Raw genomic sequence first — 19,236 nt, forward strand, 5'->3', positions numbered from 1 at the left:
TAAAAGTATAAAATATTTTATACAATCATCCATCTATATTTATTTTTGTGAATGAGTATAGAGTGTTTAAGCAAAACGTGACTATGCATTTATAGTCATATATTTTAGCAACGAAAAAAATCACAATCTTAGTTCAGAAAACTGTAACTATTGAGCTATGAGCACAATTTTAAACCATGACATAATACTAAAAACAATGTAGTATTTATTTTTTATCAAATTTTTTTTTAGTTATAGTCACGATTTAACGTGATAAGAGATCAAAGATGTTTGTAATGTTATTTTTATTAATATATGGAATGTAAAATTGTGTTACACTTTTCATTTAATTTGATTATAACAATGCAAATATTAGTTTTGATAAAATTGTGAAAGAATAGAAAAAGAAAATAAAAAATGAAGAAATTTTTATTGATTGTTGATTGATTGAATTGAATTGAATTGTAAATTATGAAGGTAAAACTAAATATATATTGAGTATTGGCCTATAAAAGATAAAAGCAAATAAAGATAAGATAAGAACAAATAAATATAAGATAAAGATAAGATAAGATAAAATAATAAAGACTAAATTAGAACTTAATTTATGTATTCTATTGGGCTGAATTTGTGGACCGCGAGACTTCTTTATTGTTGTCATGGGCTAAAGTAGAAGAGTAGTTTAATACTCCCCCGCAAGCTGGTGGATGGAAGATGTCAATAATCCACAGTTTGGATAAGTTCCGATGAAATGATTGAGGAATACGTGTGTGGCGCAGTAATGCAGAGGAAGATGCGTGTGGCGGAGCTAGAGCTGTTGACGGCAAAAATATAAAAGAAAATGTTGTGCTTGAGGGAGAGAGAGCAAGCAGCGATCTTAAAAAAAAAGCAGGTAGAGCGCGGTAAGATTGATCTTCAGAGGGCGCGTATGGCGCAATAAAAGAGGGCACGTAGAGTGCGATAAAAAAGAGAGGGCGCGTGAAGTGCAATAAGAGTGCAGATGGAACTGCTAAAATAAAGTGCACATTGAATTGCTGAAATAGAATGTAAACAAAACTGCAGGAAGAAGGTGCAGATAGAACTGCCAGAAAAAAGCACAGACGGGCCATAGTGACTATTCCATGAATGATAGTTGAATAGGGCTTCACCTTCTTTTTTTCCACGTAGAATAATCTAATAACCTTTGTTAAGCAGTGTCAACAATGGCAAATAGAATGATAGAAAATGAAAGGTCAGAAGTTGAGTTCAAGGCTTTCTTGATTGAGCGTATTGCATTAGTTTTCATCGCCATTGTCACTGCTTCAATATGGTGGTCATGTGCAACACACACCATGGCCACTTGCCCTAGCACTGATGATCCTCACATTTGGTCGTTTATTTCTCTAGTGCTGTTTACCTACATACACCATCATGCCCGCATTCTACGTATTTCGGTGGTTCTATACCACCGTGGCGACCAGCCAGATGTCACCGAGGTTACGGAAAATCCTCTTCATCTTGGAGAGGTTGCTTGTGGTGGTTATGCCTACTGCGGTTCTCCGGGGATCCATCTTTGTTAATCCAACTTTCTTAATATATTTTTGGTCTCTTCTCATTACTGCCGTATACTTCCTCTACCTCCTCGATCGATTTTTATTCTTTGTTGACAGTAATAACTACTGTTCTGATGAAACTGGTATAAATTCTGCCAAAAGAGAAGAAGACGAAGAAGAAGAAAAGGATTATGATAATGAAAAATACCAAGAAGAGGAAGAGGTTCGCAAAAGTGATAGATGTTGAATTCAAAGAAGTAGAGTGGGTGGAAGAGGAAGAGGTTCACACAAGTGATGATGAATTCAAAGAAGTAGAGTGGGTGAAAGAGGAAGAAGAAGAGGAAAAAGAAGAGAAGGAAGATGATGACGAGTCTACGATTTCGGAGTGGCAAAGTAAGAAGACAAATAAAGAATGTTCCAAGTGTGAGGCAATATTGGGTGAATAGCACTTAGCATTTGAGAAGATGAAAAAATTGGCTACGATGTTTATGGAAGATGCCATGATGGAAGCAAAGTAAAGGTAACAATAATTGGAAGAATTTTATAAAGAAAGAGATATCAAAATTGGATCAAGAAATCTAATCTTTGAACCAAGAAAAACAGGAATTGCTTTAATACCATGATAAAATTGTGAAAGAATAGAAAAAGAAAAGATGAAGGAATTTTTATTGATTGTTGATTGATTGAATTGAATTGAATTGTAAATTATGAAGGTAAAACTTAATATATATATATATATATATATATATATATAGAGAGAGAGAGAGAGAGAGAGAGAGAGCATAAGCTTATGAAAGATAAAAACGAATAAAGATAAGATAAGAACAAATAAATATAAGATAAGATAAAATAATAAAGACTAAAATTAAAACTAAATTTATGTATTCTGTTGGGCTGAATTTGTGGGCCACAAGACTTCTTTATTGTTGTCATGGGCTAAGGTAGAAGAGTAGTTTAATACGCCCCCGCAACCTGGTGGATGGAAGATGTCAATAATCCACAGCTTGGATAAGTTCCGATGAAATGATTGAGGAAGACGGGTGTGGCGCAGTAATGCAGAGGGAGATGCGTGCGGCGGAGCTAGAGCTGCCGATGGAAAAAATATAAAAGAAAATGTTGTGCTTGAGGGAGAGAGAGCAAGCAGCGATCTTAAAAAAAAAGTGCATAGAGCGCGATAAGATTGATCTACAAAGGGCGCATATGGCGCAATAAAAGAGGTGCGTAGAGCGCGATAAAAAAGATAGGGCGCATGGATCGCAATCAGAGTACAGATGGAACTGTTAAAACAAAGTGCAGATTGAACTGCTGAAATAAAATGCAGACATGACTGCTGAAATAGAATGCACCAGAACTGCCGGAAGAAGACGTAGATGAAACTGCCGGAAGAAAGCGTAGACAAGCCATAGTTACTATTTCATGAATGATAGTTGAACAAGGCTTCACCTTCTTTTTCCCCGTGTAGTATAATCTAATAACCTTTGTTAAGCAGTTTCAACAATGGGAAATAGAATGTCAAAAAAAGAAAGGTCAGAAGTTGAGTTCATGGCTTTCTTGATTGAGCGTATTGCGTTAGTTTTCATCGCCATCGTCACTGCTTCAATATGGTGGCCATGTGCAGCACACACCGTGGCCACTTGCCCTAGCACAGATGATCCTCACACATGGTCGTTTATTTCTCTGGTGCTATTTACCTACACCATCATATCCGCATTCTACGTATTTCGGTGGTTCTATACTGTCGTGGCAACCACCCAGATGTCACTGTGGGTAGGGAGAATCCTCTTCATTCTGGAGAGGTTGCCGGTGGTGGTTATGCCTGCTGCGGTTCTCTGGAAATGCATCTTTGTTAATCCAACTTTCTTAATGTATTTTTGGTCTCTTCTCGTTACTGGCGTATACTTCCTCTGTCGCCTTGATCAATTTTTATTCTTTGTTGACAGTAATACTACTGTTCTGATGAAACCAGTATAAATTCTGCCAAGAGAGAAGAAGAAGAAGAAAAAGATCATGATAATGGAAAAGACCAAGAAGAGGAAGAGAAAAAGGAAGAGGTTCACAAAAGTGAGGATGAATTCAAGGAAGTAGAGTGGGTGGAAGAGGAAGAGGAAGAGGTTCACACAAGTGATGATGAATTCAAAGAAGTAGAGTGTGTGAAAGAGGAAGAAGAAGAGGAATAAAAAGAGGAAGAGGAGGAAGATGATGACGAGTCTACGATTTTGGAGTGGCTAAGTAAGAAGACGAATAAAGAATGTTTGAAGTGTGAGGCAATGTTGGGTGAATGGCACTTAGCATTTGAGAAGATGGAAAAATTGGCCACAATGTTTATGGAAGATGCCATGATGAAAGCAAAGAAAAGGTAACAAGAATTGGAAGAATTTTATATAAAAAAAAAAGAGATATCAAAATTAGATCAAGAAATCCAAGCTTTGAACCAAGAAAAACAGGAATTGCTTTGATACCATGATAAAATTGTGAAAGAATAGGAAAAGAAAAGAAAAAATGAAGGAATTTTTATTGATTGTTGAATGATTAAATTGAATTGAATTGTAAATTATGAAGGTAAAACTAAATATATATAGAGCATAGGCCTATGAAAAATAAAAGCAAATAAAGATAAGATAAGAACAAATAAATATAAGATAAATATAAGATAAGATAAAATAATAAAGACTAACATTAAAACTGACTTCATATATTCTGTTGGGCTGAATTTGTGGGCCATGAGACTTCTTTATTGTTGTCAAGGACTAAGGTAGAAGAGTAGTTTAATACGCCTCCGCAAGCTGGTGGATTGAAAATAATCCACAGTTTGGATAAGTTCCGATGAAATGATTAAGGAAGACGCGTGTGGCGCAGTGATGCAGAGGTAGATGCGTGCGATGAAGCTAGAGTTGCCGACGGCAAAAATATAAAAGGAAATAATGTGCTTGAGGGAGAGAGAGCAAGCAGCGATCTTAAAAAAAAGCGCGTAGAGCGCGATAAGATTGATCTTCAGAGGGCGCGTATAGCGCAATAAAAGAGGGTGCGTAGAGCGCGATAAAATAGAGAGGACGCGTGGAGCGCAATAAGAGTGCAAATAGAACTACTAAAACAGAGTGCAGATTGAACTGCTGAAACAGAATGCAGACGGAACTGTCGGAAGAAGACGCAGATGGAACTGCTGGAAGAAGGCGTAGACAGGCCATAGTTACTATTCCATGAATGATAGTTGAACAGGGCTTCACCTTCTTTTTCCCCGCGTAGTATAATCTAATAACCTTTATTAAACAGTGTCAACAATGGCAAACAGAATGACAGAAAAAGAAAGGTCAGAAGTTGAGTTCAAGGCTTTCTTGATTGAGCGTAATGCGTTGGTTTTCATCGCCATCGTCACTGCTTCAATATGGTGGCCATGTGCAGCACACACCGTGGCCACTTGCCCTAGCACTGATGATCCTCACACGTGGTCGTTTATTTCTCTGGTGCTGTTTACTGACACCATCATGCCCACATTCTACGTATTTCGGTGGTTCTATACCGCCGTGGTGACCAGCCAGATGCCACCGTGGGTACAGAGAATTCTCTTCATTCTGGAGAGGTTGCTGGTGGTGGTTACGCCTGCTGCAGTTCTCCGGGGATCTATCATCTTTGTTAATCCAATTTTCTTAATGTATTTCTGGTCTCTTCTCGTTACTGGCGTATACTTCCTCTGCCACCTCGATCGATTTTTTTCTTTGTTGACAGTAATAACTATTGTTCTGATGAAACCGGTATAAATTTCACTAAAGAAGAGAAAGAGGAAGAGGAAGAGGTTCACACAAATGATGATGAATTCAAAGAAGTAGAGTGGGTGGAAGAGGAAGGGGAAGAGAGAGTGGATGGAAGAGGAAGAAGAAGAGGAGGAAGATGACGACGAGTCTACGATTTCGGAGCGGTTAAGTAAGAAAACGAATAAAAAATATTCCATGTGTAAGGCAATGTTGGGTGAATGGCACTTAGTATTTGAGAAGATGGAAAAATTGGCTACAATGTTTATATGGAAGATGCCTTGATGGAAGCAAAGAAAAGGCAACTAGAATTGGAAGAATTTTATAAAATAAGAGATATCAAAATTGGATCAAGAAATCCAAGCTTTGAACTAAAAAAAATATAGAAATTGTTCTGATACCAGGATAAAATTGTGAAAGAATAGAAAAAGAAAATAAAAGATGAAAGAATTTTTATTGATTGTTGATTGATTGAATTGAATTAAATTGAATTGAAGGTAAAACTAAATATATATAGAGTATTGACCTATGAAAGATAAAAGCAAATAAAGATAAGATAAGAACAAATAAATATAAGTTAAAGATAAGATAAGATAAAATAATAAATACTAATATTAAAATTAAATTTATATATTCTGTTAGATTAAATTTGTAGAACACAAAACTTTTTTATTATTGTCATAAACTAAAGTAGAATGATAATTTAATATGTTTAGTCCAACATATTAAATAAGCTAAATTGTGTATATTAGATCACTTTATTGTACAGATCTATTTGTACAGATTTTATCTAAATTTTTTATTTTTTATTTATTTTTTGGGGTTAAAATAAGTGACCCAACTTAAAAAAAAAGGTGTAATTTATGTGCACATCAGAATACGTCCTTATGGCGTTAACATTAAAATTTATTAGAAGACTATGATAAGATTTTAAATATGCATGCACTGAGTAAAACTTTTAAAAATAATAAATTTCATATTTTATATTTGTTTATATATGTTTTAAATTATTTAAAGATTAAAAAATATTTATATTTTTTCGTATACATTATATAGCATTTTTGAAACGCAATATATATAGATTAATTTAAAAAATAAAATCAATATAATTTATTACAATTTTATTTATATTTATTTTATTTTATTTTTCAATCTAATAAAATTTGATTCAAATGATAAGAATTTACATTATATTAACTTGAATTTATTTTTTTATTCATTCCGATTCTAATAATTGTTATTTGGATTGGATCAATTCATTTTGATTTGAAAAAAATTAATAATTTTAAAATTTAGATAAGATATAATTTAAGTTGCAAAAATTTTAAATTTTGAATAAAAAATTAATATTCAAAATTTGAATGACCATAATGATAAGATTCAAAGACAACTAAAATATTAGATATATTAGTATCTAATAAAATAAAAGAATAATCTAAATCAGTTCGTAATTCTGTTAAAAAAATACTAATTTTATTCACTTTTTATAAAATTAATACGATTAAAGAATTAAATTATCTAAAATTTGAGGATAGAAGAAATTAATTTGTCCTCTTATATTATTTAAAATTGATTTATCTAATTTTATAAAATAGCATGAACTATTATGTCAATATTTTTTTATTAAGTACTAATTTATTTGAAACAAAATTATTAAAAGTTAATTTAGAGTATTATTATTATTATTATTGCATGATCATCCGTTAGTTTAAATAAAATAAATTCAGTTAATATTAAATTTATGTGTGTAATTACTTTATTCTAAAAATATAATAAATCACATTCTAATAATAAATCTCATATTTTTTAATACAATAAAAAAAGAAATTTTAACATTAAAAGGATTAAAAAAAAAGATAAAAAATGTATTTAATATCTTATGGAGACAGTGTTTTACTATTTCCCTTCTACATAGACTGATACATGTACTCATCTTTAAGAATGAATTTTATGTTATTTCGTATTTTTTTTCCTTTTTTATAATAACAATAACATCCCGTAATTACAGTATATTAATTATAATTTTATTTTCTTTTTCTTACGTTATCTTGCAGATTTATAATAAACACTCAGACTATGTATTACCTTTTTTTTTTCTAAAGATAATAGGTTATATTTCATTACTTATTGAAAAATGGAATACAAAGGTGTCCAAAAGCAAGATAGCATAATGAAAGGTGGGAATTTTCCAAAAACACTACACTGAAGGTATTCATTCAACGGTGCGTGGTCGAAAAAAGAAGAAAAAACTTAAAGAAGAAAGAATGATAAATCAAATTGAATGCAACTAAGATCTTGCCTCATGGAGATGACGACCTAAATTGGGAGTTCTTTGGATTTCACGGAGCAACTTGACAGAGCTTGCTAGAATGGCAGACGGCATTGAAGTAGAACCTTCAAAAATCAACTGGTTGCGAGTTTTCCAACAGTTCCAGCAAATGATGGCAAGCAATTGAGGATTACGATCAGCATTCTTCAACGGGTTAAGCATCTCTGTTGATGCAGTCCACCATGTCCAAAAGTCATTAGGACTCTGAGGGGAAAGACAGTCACGAAGATAACTCTGAGACCATACATCTTTAATTCTAGAGCAATCGATCAAACAATGAGTGACTGTTTCGGTTGCTTCATGACAGCAGGGGCATATTGGTGATATAGATAAGATGCGGTGATGAATCTGAGCAAGCACCGGAAGCCGGCCATGGAGATCTTTCTAGATAAATAGCTTAATTTTGTGAGGCAAGTTTAATTTCCATAGATCAATCCACGGCTTTTTCTGCTGCATATAATTAGGGCAAAGCTCCAGAGACGGATGGTAAAATAAATAGCCAATTCTGTAACCTGAAGCTGTATCATATTGCTTGGATTTATTCAAATCCCATTGCAATTTGTTCCTACTCTGCTGAATTTTAATTGACAAAATCCTGTTTGCAACGTTTTGGGAAAATAATTCTTGAATGAGATTCTAATTCCAATTCCTATCTTCAGTAATTAGATCTTTAACTCTTGGAACCAACTCAGAAATAGCATGTCTATTTGGCATGTCAGAAATCATTAAAAGATACGGAGGAGGCAGCAAAGGATCCTCAAAGGTTCGGATATTCTCTCCAGTACCCACAGCTCAATTAAGACCTTTTTCAACAATCTTTCGGTCTTCCAGTATGCTCCTCCATCCCCAAGAAGGTAAGACTCCAATTTCTGCCGTTATAGCATTACCATTGCTAAAGTATTTACCTCTTAGGATTTTTGATAATAAGGAAGTAGGCTGTGTTACGAGTCGCCAAAATTGTTTGCCTAAAAGCGCCAGATTTTGGATTCTGAGATCTTTAAATCCAAGGCCTCCTTCTTTTCGTGGGCGAGTCATAGTGTCCCAGCTAATCCAAGCCATCCGCCTTTCAGAATCTTTTTGTCTCCACCAGAACTGAGAAAGTAGAGAGTGAATTTCCGAAATTAAACCATCAGGCAACTTGAAGCAAGACAATGTATAAATAGGAATAGCTTCTCCCACTGCCTTAAGCAATACGTGTCTACCACCTGACGATAGAAGATTGCGCTTCCACCCTTTGGATTCTTTTCCGAACCTTTTTTTTTTATCATACTAAAAGAAGCCTTTTTCAATTTAGAGACTGTAGAAGGCAAACCAAGGTATTTATCCCGAGTCCCAATATGATTAATATTCATAGAGCTAGCCAGTAGTGTACGAGTAGTGGAGAGAGTGTTGTGGCTAAAGAATATAGCAGATTTATTAAGATTTACCCTCTGGCCACTGATGCTTTCATAAGAATTCAATAAATGCAGGATATTTGAACATGCTTCGGGATTAGCCTTACAAAATAAGATGGAATCATCAACAAAGAGGAGGTGGTTGACCTTGGGACATCGCCTATGTATCTGAAGACCCTGAATTAGTCTGTTTTGTTCTGCCTTGTGTAGCAAGAAGGAAAGACCTTCTGCACAGAAAAGAAAAAGATAGGGAGATAAAGGATCTCCTTGTCGAATACCTCTATTTGGTTTGAAGAAACCATAAGGTTGTCCTTCCACAATAACAGAATAAGAAACAGTTGTCACTAATTCTCGAATCCACATGATCCACCGGGAGTCAAAACCAAACTTCTCCAATATAAACCAAAGAAAGTGTCATTCCACCCTATCATATGCCTTACTCATATATAATTTTAGTGCCATTTTATTTTCGAGTCCCCTTTTTTTGTTCTTCAAGTAATGCATACACTCATGAGCAATTAGGATATTATCAAAGATTAATCTGCCTTTAATAAAAGCACTCTGCATAGAGCTAATTAGTCTATTCATCATACCATGAAGTCTATGTACAAATACTTTAGAGATAATCTTGTAAAAGACTGAAGATAGGCTTATTGGTCTTACTTGGGTCATATCTTTAGCATCAGAAATCTTGGGAATAAGATAGATCTGAGTGTGGTTAAAATCCTTCAAAATTCTGCCCCCTGAAAAGAAGCTCTTAACTGCTCGAAACACATCACCACTAAGTATGTTACACAAGCTTTGAAAAAATTTTGCTGTCATACCATCATCTCCTGGAGCACTTTGAGGATGAATGCTAAATGTTGCACGTTTTACTTCCTCCATAGTCACTGGTCTTTGAAGCCTACGGTTCATTTGAGCTGTAACCTTAGGTTCAAAATCAGTAAACAGAGGTTCAGGGTTCTCATGACAAGTGGAGGAAAAGATATCCTTGAAATAAGATTCAGCCACAGAAGCAATACTAGCATTTGAAGTAGCCACTTCACCATCACTGCCAGTTAGTTGCCAAATTCTATTCCTTCGGGTTTGATTTCTAAATTTCTGATGGAAGAAAGTTGTATTCTGATCACCGGATTTGAGCCATTTGACTCTAGACTTATCTTTCCAATAAGATTCCTCATTTTGCAAAGCTTTTTCAAGTTTGTCCTCTATTTCTGAAATGATATCACCTCCATGAATTCCTACTAAACGAAGTTCCTCTAATTCAGACTGTAGTAAATCAATCTCCACCTTCGAATTACATCTGTGTTCTTGCTGCCATCTGACAATCTTATGCCGACAACGCTTTATTTTTTGAGCTAGGATATACATGGATGAACCATCAATCTGTTCGTGCCAAACCTCTCTAACAATCTGCCTTATTTCATCATTAGAACACCATCTTTCTTGGAATTTGAATCGGCGTTTAGATCTCTTAGTTCTCGGATTAGAGTCTAAGAGAAGAGGGGAGTGATCTGAGCCTGATTCTGACAGTCTAAGAACCGCTGCATTGGGATAGAGTTGCTGCCAATCAACTCCTACCAGGAATTGGTCCAGTCTTTCCTATATCAACTCATCACCACTCCGTCTATTTGACCAAGTGAATGGTCTTCCGAACATACCAATATCAATTAGAGAATTATCATTAATAAACCTGTTAAAGGTTTTAATAGAAGAAGGAGATTTAGCACCCCCACATGCTTTCTCCAATTGATTAGAAATGGCATTAAAATCACCCATTAACACAATTTTACCATCGAACTGTTGGGAGACTGAAGTTAATTCAGCAAACTGAGCCATTCTATGTTGATCATTTGAACTGAGATAAACACCTAGAACACCATAGGGATCATTAGAACTAGCTGTCAGAACTGATGCCGCAATGAAGAATCTACCATGCTGTAAAATCTGAATAGTGCAACCATCCCTCCATGCCATTGCCAAACCCCCTGATAATCCATCCGGATCCACAATAAACCATTCTTTGAAACCACAAGATCTTAGTTTTCCTTCAACTTGTCGAGATTGATTTTTTGTTTCACAGATAAAACCAACTTCGGGAGAGTAAGATTTGCAAATCCCTTTAAGATTGTGGATTGTCAGGGATCTCCCCAAACCCCGACAATTCCACAAGAGTAGTTTCATATTTCTTTGGGTGCCACTTAAAGGCTGGCACCCTCCACCGTTATAGCAATTATATGAGGATTCTGAGTCTCTGATTTGTTGCTCATTGTGTTGTTACTTTGTTTGTGAATAAAACAGAATATCCATAAATTTGCATCTGTACTTTATAATTCACCCTTAACAAATGAAGTTAGTAATTTAAAAGTAAAGGCCTTGTTTTATCATCAAATTGGTTAATGCGAGTTAGTTATTGTGCTTACTGAACTTCATGATACTTTTCCTCCCATGTTCATATCATTCTAATTATATAAACCCTACATAACCAATTTGGGTTGGTCGAGTGGTCAGTTTACTCGTTTGCTTAAGCAAGTGTCGGGAGTTCGAACCCCACTTTATGTATGCAGCAATTTATTGATCAACGGTAGACCCTTAAGATTGGGAGATACCATTTGAATAAACCAAAAAAAATATAAACCCTACATGATATTAATTTGATTCAATCAACCAAATTATTGTCATGCATAGAAAGTTACTACCATTCTTTCACCTAGAAAAGGCTTAGGAATTTTAGTTGAGACCATTGGATTCTTTAATTGTATTACCATAACTTTTATTAGTATTATAGTCACATCAATGCATGCTACTTTAAGTTATAGAATTATATTAGTGTCCGCTTAATTAGTAGAATTAGATTTAGAAGATGTCAAAAGTAACCGACACTTAAAATTATAGGATTGTTTATTCACGAATTAGTCATTTGAAATGACTCATACGTGCTGCCAGTGATTACCAACTATAATATTGCAATCAAAAGAAAATACAGACAAAAAGAGAAGAGATTTTCCCCTTAGGTGGGTAACTTCCATTTTTCTTTGTAAACTTTGAATTTCTTTTTTCGTGGAAAGTATTAAAATACTAATAAAAATATTTTCAAAATTTATTAATGATAAAAATTATTTTAAAATAAGATAAAAATAACAAAATATATTACTTTTAATAAACAGTAAACAAATTTTGTGATTACAAAATTATTCATGTATTTAATCTGAAATTTAATGAGAATATTCAAATATTCAAATATCTATTTAAAAAAAATGTATCTAAAAATATAAACTAAAATTTGATCTTTAGATGATAATTTTTTATTATATTTTTGGCTATTAACAAAAACAGTTGGAAAAATTATCTATTTGATCTATAAATATTACAGTTTATTTAAAATATTTATTTTTCTAATAGGTTTTAAAAAACGTATCAAAATCTAAATCTTAAAATATTTTTAAAAGATATATATTTAATAGTTAATTTTTTTTGTTATATTTTAAAAGTATTCTTTTGTTAACAAATCTAAACGTATTAGAAATCTGATAATTTTGAAGCATTTTTTAATAGGTTACTCTACTTTAATGAAAGCCTCTTTAGTTGAGCATGGCACACGTGTAACCAAAATACTCGAGTTATTGGTTTCTGTGGATTCCTTCTCTTCATGTCGGCTAATTTCTCAGATCCTCTGCAACATTAATACGAATTTTCTTCGAACTCTTTTGTCCTTTTTCATGCATAAGAAGACAGAACCATGAACAATTGCACACACTGGTAATTTAATGCAACTCTTCAAATAATAAAGAGGGTACTCTTGTAGCAGCAACGCATTCAAATAATAAAGTTACTACCACTATACATACCAGTTTATTATTAGTCAAATTGAGGTTTTGGTTGCCCTTAATAATTTGAATGAAGAATAATGGTTTAATTTCATTGACGAGTGTAGCAAGTATGAAACTGTGGAAAATAGGCTATGTAGGAATTAGGATACCTTCGCATATGGCATTAAATTTTCTACCCCGTTTGGTGCTGCCCTCAACAGCACACTAAGTTGGACGTATCTTAGAGGTTAGATAACCCAAAATTAGTGGCTTTCTTATGCACCGTGATTTAAGGGACTTCTATATTCTAAGAAAGAAAAAAAATTCTAATTTTTCTTTATTGTTTATAGTATCTCCCACTTCGACTGACTATAGACTAATTTTCTAAAAATTATGATTCTATTTAAAGGCTTATTGTTGACTAATAAATTATTGTATATCCAAAAAAAAAAAAATTCAAACTTCAAAATACTTGTTTAAAAAAATAATTGAAGTAACCATTAAACAAATCTAAATTGATTAAAGAAAAACCATATTACTATATTAGTACTGGTTTCATACATAAGCATATATATTAGTTAATTAAGAATATGAGAAAAGAAAAAACAAGAGGGGAAATGCATGTGCCATGTGGGGCCGTAGATTAAGCAGTTGGTAGTGTAATAACCGAAACATGTGCATGTGCGCCTTGATTCTTGCAACTCTCGACGATGTGATGAATATGTGAATGAGAGAGCGAGTGAGAGCGAGCGATTGAAACCCTTTCTTGGCTCATAACTTGTCTTTTCCAACCCCATATAACCCCACATACATAGTCCCTAATGCCCTTAACCTTATGCTAAGTTTTTCCTATATAAATACCAAGCCAAACCCTTTTGCTAAGCATTAAGCAACAAGCAACAAATAAAGCATCTCTCTCTCTTTCTCTCACTCTCATATCCTAGATCCCCTTAGCTTTCTAGTAGCTAGCACCACACAACAATGGCAATTATAGCAGCCTCTGCCATCTCCCTTCTCTTCATTGCTCTCAATCTATGCCTTAGAGGCACATTTGCTGACTATGGTGGAGGATGGCAAGGTGGCCATGCCACATTTTATGGTGGTGGAGATGCATCCGGCACAATGGGTATGTTCATTAAGTGTTACTCTAGATAATCACACTATGGTTTTAAAATAACAATATGTTTAAAAAAGATTAGTACATCAATATACTATTTAAATATATTAATTCTTTAATGCCTAGTTTCATCTAAATTGGTAATTATTGTTGAAAAAATACTATAACAACCATATTAAATATACGTAACAAAATCAATCACTATATCAGTTATTTGTACATAATATATTTAAAATACAACTTACACATTAAAAATAAATTAAACAACACTATGATTTTTTTTTTTTTTTGCATACACTTATTATTGTGCCTAGCCTTTTTATTTGGACATATGGGGTCCCAAGGTGGTGCCTTTTAAGGGTTTGAATCAAGCATTATTTACTATCTTAGACTTTCTTCTAACGAGAGTTAATGATTGCAGGTGGTGCTTGTGGCTATGGAAACTTGTATAGCCAAGGATATGGGACTAACACTGCAGCACTCAGCACTGCTCTATTCAACAATGGCTTGAGCTGCGGGTCTTGCTATGAGATGAGGTGTAACGGTGACCCCAAATGGTGCCTCCCCGGCGCCATCACGGTCACCGCCACGAACTTCTGCCCACCTAACTTTGCCTTGTCTAATGACAATGGTGGCTGGTGCAACCCTCCCCTCCAACACTTTGATCTTGCTGAGCCTGCTTTCCTTCAAATTGCTCAATACAGAGCCGGAATTGTCCCCGTTTCTTTCAGGAGGTAAATTCCGATAACGGTCTCTCGACAGAAATACAAAAACTTTTAATTATTTTATCCAATGAGTAAATCCTATAAAAATAATAGCTTCATCATAAATACCACATTGGATTTGCTTAACTAACCAATGTGGGACTTGTAACTTTTTTCTAGGCTCTTTTAGCTCTAAGTGTTGACTAGAATCATGCATTGACTTTTTTTTTGTGTGTGAAACAGAGTCCCCTGTGTCAAGAAAGGAGGAATAAGGTTTACAGTGAATGGACACTCATACTTCAACCTGGTTCTGATCACAAATGTGGGCGGAGCCGGAGACATTCACTCGGTGTCTATCAAGGGCTCGAAGACAGGGTGGCAAACCATGTCAAGGAACTGGGGCCAGAACTGGCAGAGCAACTCATACCTCAATGGCCAGAGCCTCTCCTTCCAAGTCACAGCCAGTGATGGCAGAACAGTCACTAGCTACAATGTTGCTCCTTCCAATTGGCAATTTGGACAAACATTTGAGGGGTCACAGTTTTAGAAACCCCCCAATTCAAACTTTGTTTGTGCATGTAATATAGTATTGCCATTTGCTTTTTGCTTGTTGGAGTTGGGAGAGTGTGGGAGTTAAAAGAAAAGGAGAGGTAGAATTAGGAGGGAGGAGTTAAAAGTTAAAAAGTAAAAAGGCCAACATGGTCTTTATGCTGTGGTGGCTATATGGCACCCGCTAGGCCTAAATATATATAATATATAGTTGTTTTTGTGTCACGGGATATATGATTAATATCTCATTGTCATTGATCATCATCTCCTAGTTGTTATGTTATAGGTGATGGTGATCCCAAATTCTCAATAGCTTTGTATATTTGATCCCCAAATGGTAGAAAAACTAAGTTGGGGGCGATTTGATTCAATATCATGCTGCTTTTTGATTTGCAAGTCTTGTCCCATTTTACTGTTTAATTGTTGCATACTACAGTAAATTTATAAATTAGAATCTTATTACAAATTAAATCCTCAATCCAACACATAACATTTTAAAGTACTAGTTGACCATCTTATTTTTTTTTCCTATAACATTAAAAAGGGAACGGAGATAAAGTAGCATTAAACTTGAAGAATTCCAAGAAACAGAGCAATTTCCGGTGGCATATGTTTGACTTGGACTATAAATGGAAACTATCAAGAGTAGAAATGCATCGATTTCATATGGCTTCTATAAAATCTTTCTTCCCAAATCCCAATTATCAAGTAGAGTAATTTCATTTTAATTTTGTGAATCTGTCGGTCGTTATTTTGCGATAACTACCTTCCACCAAATACATTCATGCCATGTGAAACCTACTAGCACAAGATTCTGTGAGAAAAGATAGTCGCTGAATGATTAAATTACGAGTTAGAAAAACATAAAATATTAAGTACCTACTTAACTTCACAACGTGACCCATTTCTAGGTCCAAACTTGATACGATTTCAGCGTTTGGACTTTGGAGATGCTTTGTAGTAAAACCACGGATTCAAAAATCAGATGTTGTATAAAAGATATAGGATATCCAATCACTTAGAGTAGATAACTAAAACCAATGATTGGGTTTGATATTTTCTTTTTAGTAGGAGAAAGAGAAACCACGTAGAGCTTAAGAAATATTATTTCTGTTTGTTTAATAATGACAAGTTTGATATTATGACTTCATCTAAACAAATCCTCCCCAATCATTAACATTTTCTAATGTTTAGCTTAAAAGCCTTAAACTTAAAAGTCCGGATCCTTTCTCTTTTTCACATAGTTGAATCACATTGTTTTGAATTTTGGTATAATCAATCACAAGTTTTAGGGTAAAGCACATAACAAACCAAATAAAAATCAACATTACGTATTGTCTTAAATATAATAATATTACATGGTTGTTTTGTTTGTGTTTATATATAAATCGAAGTTATTAGATTCCATTTATACATTCTAAAGATAAATCGAATCATAAGATTTAAATTAGTAAAAAAAATTTTAAATTAAAATACATAATGTCGATTTAACATGTTAAAAAATATTAAAATGATTAGCACATAGTAAATTAAAACAATAGACTTCAATTTATGTCTATAGTAAATCAAAATGATAGGCTTCGATTTATACCCATAGTAAATCGAAACAAGTGGTTTCGATTTACATCCTCTAATAAATCGAATCGAATAACTTCGATTTATAGGCATTGTAGAGCATAGCTAAATCAAATGTATTAGATTCGATTTACTAACATTACACCTATATATAGAATTCAAATTCAGTTATTTCGAATTACAATTTACAATCTTCCCACCTTCTAAATGCACCCTAGAGAGAAAAGTTAGGCAACAACACCATAAGATTCAAAACTGTAGACATGAAGGACGACCCCAATCGTATCTATCGATTGGACGGAGTTATCCATAATATTACTAGTGACATCAATGAATAGGTTAGTGAATGAAATTTATTTTTCAAGATAGATTAGTAATGTTAGTAATATTAAGCCGCTTAGAGTATTTGTTTATAAACGTTAGATAGAAATTAGAATTTTTAAACTACAAATGGTGGTTAGAGTAGTGATTTAGTAGTTTGTTAGAATTTTAAAATTACAAATTCTTCTTATAGTAGTGATTATAAATAACTGTTAGTTAGAATAGTAACTATAGGCTCTGTTAAAATTTGTAAGTTATAAATGTTAGATTAATTAGTAGTGAAAATTAGTTTAGTTAGAATTTAATTTAACTCCAAAGTGTTAGTAATAATAGTGATTTAGGATTGTGATATGTTTTACATTAAAGTTGTTTTTTATTAGTGTTCCATGTTAGGTCCATTTAGATTTAGGTCGGATTTTTTTTTTGAGCTTGTAAGATTATTTATTTGGGTTTAGGACATTTTTTCGATTAGGTAATACATTATTCAATATTCCTTTAGTGAACTATTTTGTTATGGTTCTTAAAAATAATTTTTTATCGTTATGCAGCCCACTGATGTATCACCAGCATGAGAAGGCAGTATGGTATGTCTCCTAGACGATAGGATTGTACTGTACTTGCAGAAGGCTGGTTTATGCCATCTTGCGAGGCTAAACGAGACCTGGTTTAGGTTGGATGAGCTATTAGTGAGTGTATTTGTAGAGAGATGGCGTCTGGAGATGCATACTTTCCATATGTCATTCGGGGAGTGCACAATTATGCTAGAGGATGTAGTGTACCAGTTAGGGCTCCCGATCGATGGTGAGTACGTCAATGGATGCCTGACAAACTTTGAGAGATACATTGAGGGTGGCCGACCAGCATGGGCTTGGTTCGAGGAGCTACTGAGTGTTTTAGCTCAGACGAATTGCATCGACAAGTTCACTTGAAGTGCACTTGGATGCAGGACATATTCAGTGAGCTTCCTCAGGGAGCAAGTGAGGATACGGTTAGGAGGTTTGCGACGGCGTACATCATGATGATGTAATCGACTCAACTTTTCGGTGACAAGTCTGGTGCACGTCTTCACATTTGTTGTCAAACATACGTAGCCAGGCTGGATTACATGGGTAGATACAGCTGGAGATCTGCTGTTCTCTCGTGGTTATACCGGTGCATGTGCCGTGTGGCCAACAGAAACGTGGTAAAGTCGGCTGGTCCGTTGCAGCTTCTTCAGCTATGGATCTTTCGTGGATTCCCTAGTTTCATGCCTGATGGGTTTGATGCCTGTCATTGGCCATTGGCGTCGAGGTACTTGCTATTTACGATTGTTATGTTTGTTAATATTTTTCCAGAATATGGCCTTTATTGATAAAAATGTCTTGGGTTACAGGTGGTCAGGTTATCAGCCAACATTGAGCGAGAAGAGGCCTCGAGTCGCGCATTGAAGGCTCAAAATAGATTTACTTCAGGCTGAGGATGTGAGTGTTTAAGCTTTCAAAATATTTATTGTTAAGTTATTTTGGGCCTTTTACTATTTATAATGACATGCGAGAACCACGTCTTTTTACAGTTCACGTGAATGCCATATAGCTCGCCGAAGGTCGTTCAGGTGGTGCATCCCGAGATTTTAGAGCCACGACATATGGCGTTATGGAGGGCTGTAACGACATTGATTTTTTTTTATAATAGAGTGACATCAGGTGGATCAAGTGCTACTGCAACTTGGTGGAGTGCAGCATCGACCGCATGCCGCACTCAACATTGATTTCTTGATGTCGAAGGATACCAAAGATTGAGATTGGTGGTTTCTCACTGCCTTATAAAGTTGGCACATTCATTGGACCAACAAGGCGCAACATGTGTTACGATTTGACGTCATTCCATACCCAGGACCGTCACAGGTGTACTTGGAGTGGTGGCATGAGCATGGCAAGAGTTTCTTGTCACTTGAGCAATTTCTCCGTGATCCCAGAGCAATTGAAATCCCGACCTAGGCGATGCAGAGAGGTCCAAGACAGATTCTGATATGGACTAGGTGCTTGATATTCCAGACAGGCATCGTGATGGTTTCAGTGGCTAAGAGAAGAGGGGGTTGAATCTTAGCCCCTTTTTAGTTGCTTAATACTTGCTGAACTCAGAGGAGACTTTTCTGTTTTGGCTCGTCTCTGGATACGAGACTTTTTGTTTTTGCTCGTCACT

At 34.6% G+C, this 19,236-nt stretch overlaps 2 protein-coding genes and 3 pseudogenes across 2 annotated transcripts; 4 read left to right on the forward strand and 1 right to left on the reverse strand.

Annotated features, from left to right (window-relative positions):
• Positions 1-1,181: 1,181 nt before the first annotated feature.
• LOC148561359 (uncharacterized) lies at positions 1,182-2,126 on the forward strand (annotated as a pseudogene).
• Positions 2,127-3,008: 882 nt separating this feature from the next.
• Positions 3,009-3,967, forward strand: LOC148561360 (uncharacterized; annotated as a pseudogene).
• An 822-nt stretch (positions 3,968-4,789) lies between these two features.
• Positions 4,790-5,632, forward strand: LOC148561361 (uncharacterized; annotated as a pseudogene).
• Positions 5,633-9,560: 3,928 nt separating this feature from the next.
• On the reverse strand, positions 9,561-11,164 carry LOC148561362 (uncharacterized). Its single transcript, XM_088490746.1, has 3 exons — positions 10,642-11,164; positions 9,644-10,221; positions 9,561-9,581 (listed from the first exon to the last, which is right to left on the reverse strand). The coding sequence occupies exons 1-3, from the start codon at positions 11,162-11,164 to the stop codon at positions 9,561-9,563; spliced, it is 1,122 nt and encodes a 373-aa protein (XP_088346872.1).
• Positions 11,165-13,659: 2,495 nt separating this feature from the next.
• On the forward strand, positions 13,660-15,555 carry LOC148561363 (expansin-A8-like). The gene is made up of 3 exons (XM_088490271.1): positions 13,660-13,915; positions 14,328-14,640; positions 14,854-15,555. The coding sequence occupies exons 1-3, from the start codon at positions 13,771-13,773 to the stop codon at positions 15,155-15,157; spliced, it is 762 nt and encodes a 253-aa protein (XP_088346397.1). The 5' UTR covers positions 13,660-13,770; the 3' UTR covers positions 15,158-15,555.
• Positions 15,556-19,236: the final 3,681 nt, after the last annotated feature.

The sequence above is a fragment of the Arachis ipaensis genome, chromosome B6, assembly GCF_059453495.1.
Source record: "Arachis ipaensis isolate K30076 ecotype BB chromosome B6, ASM5945349v1, whole genome shotgun sequence".
Taxonomy (NCBI): Eukaryota; Viridiplantae; Streptophyta; class Magnoliopsida; order Fabales; family Fabaceae; genus Arachis; species Arachis ipaensis.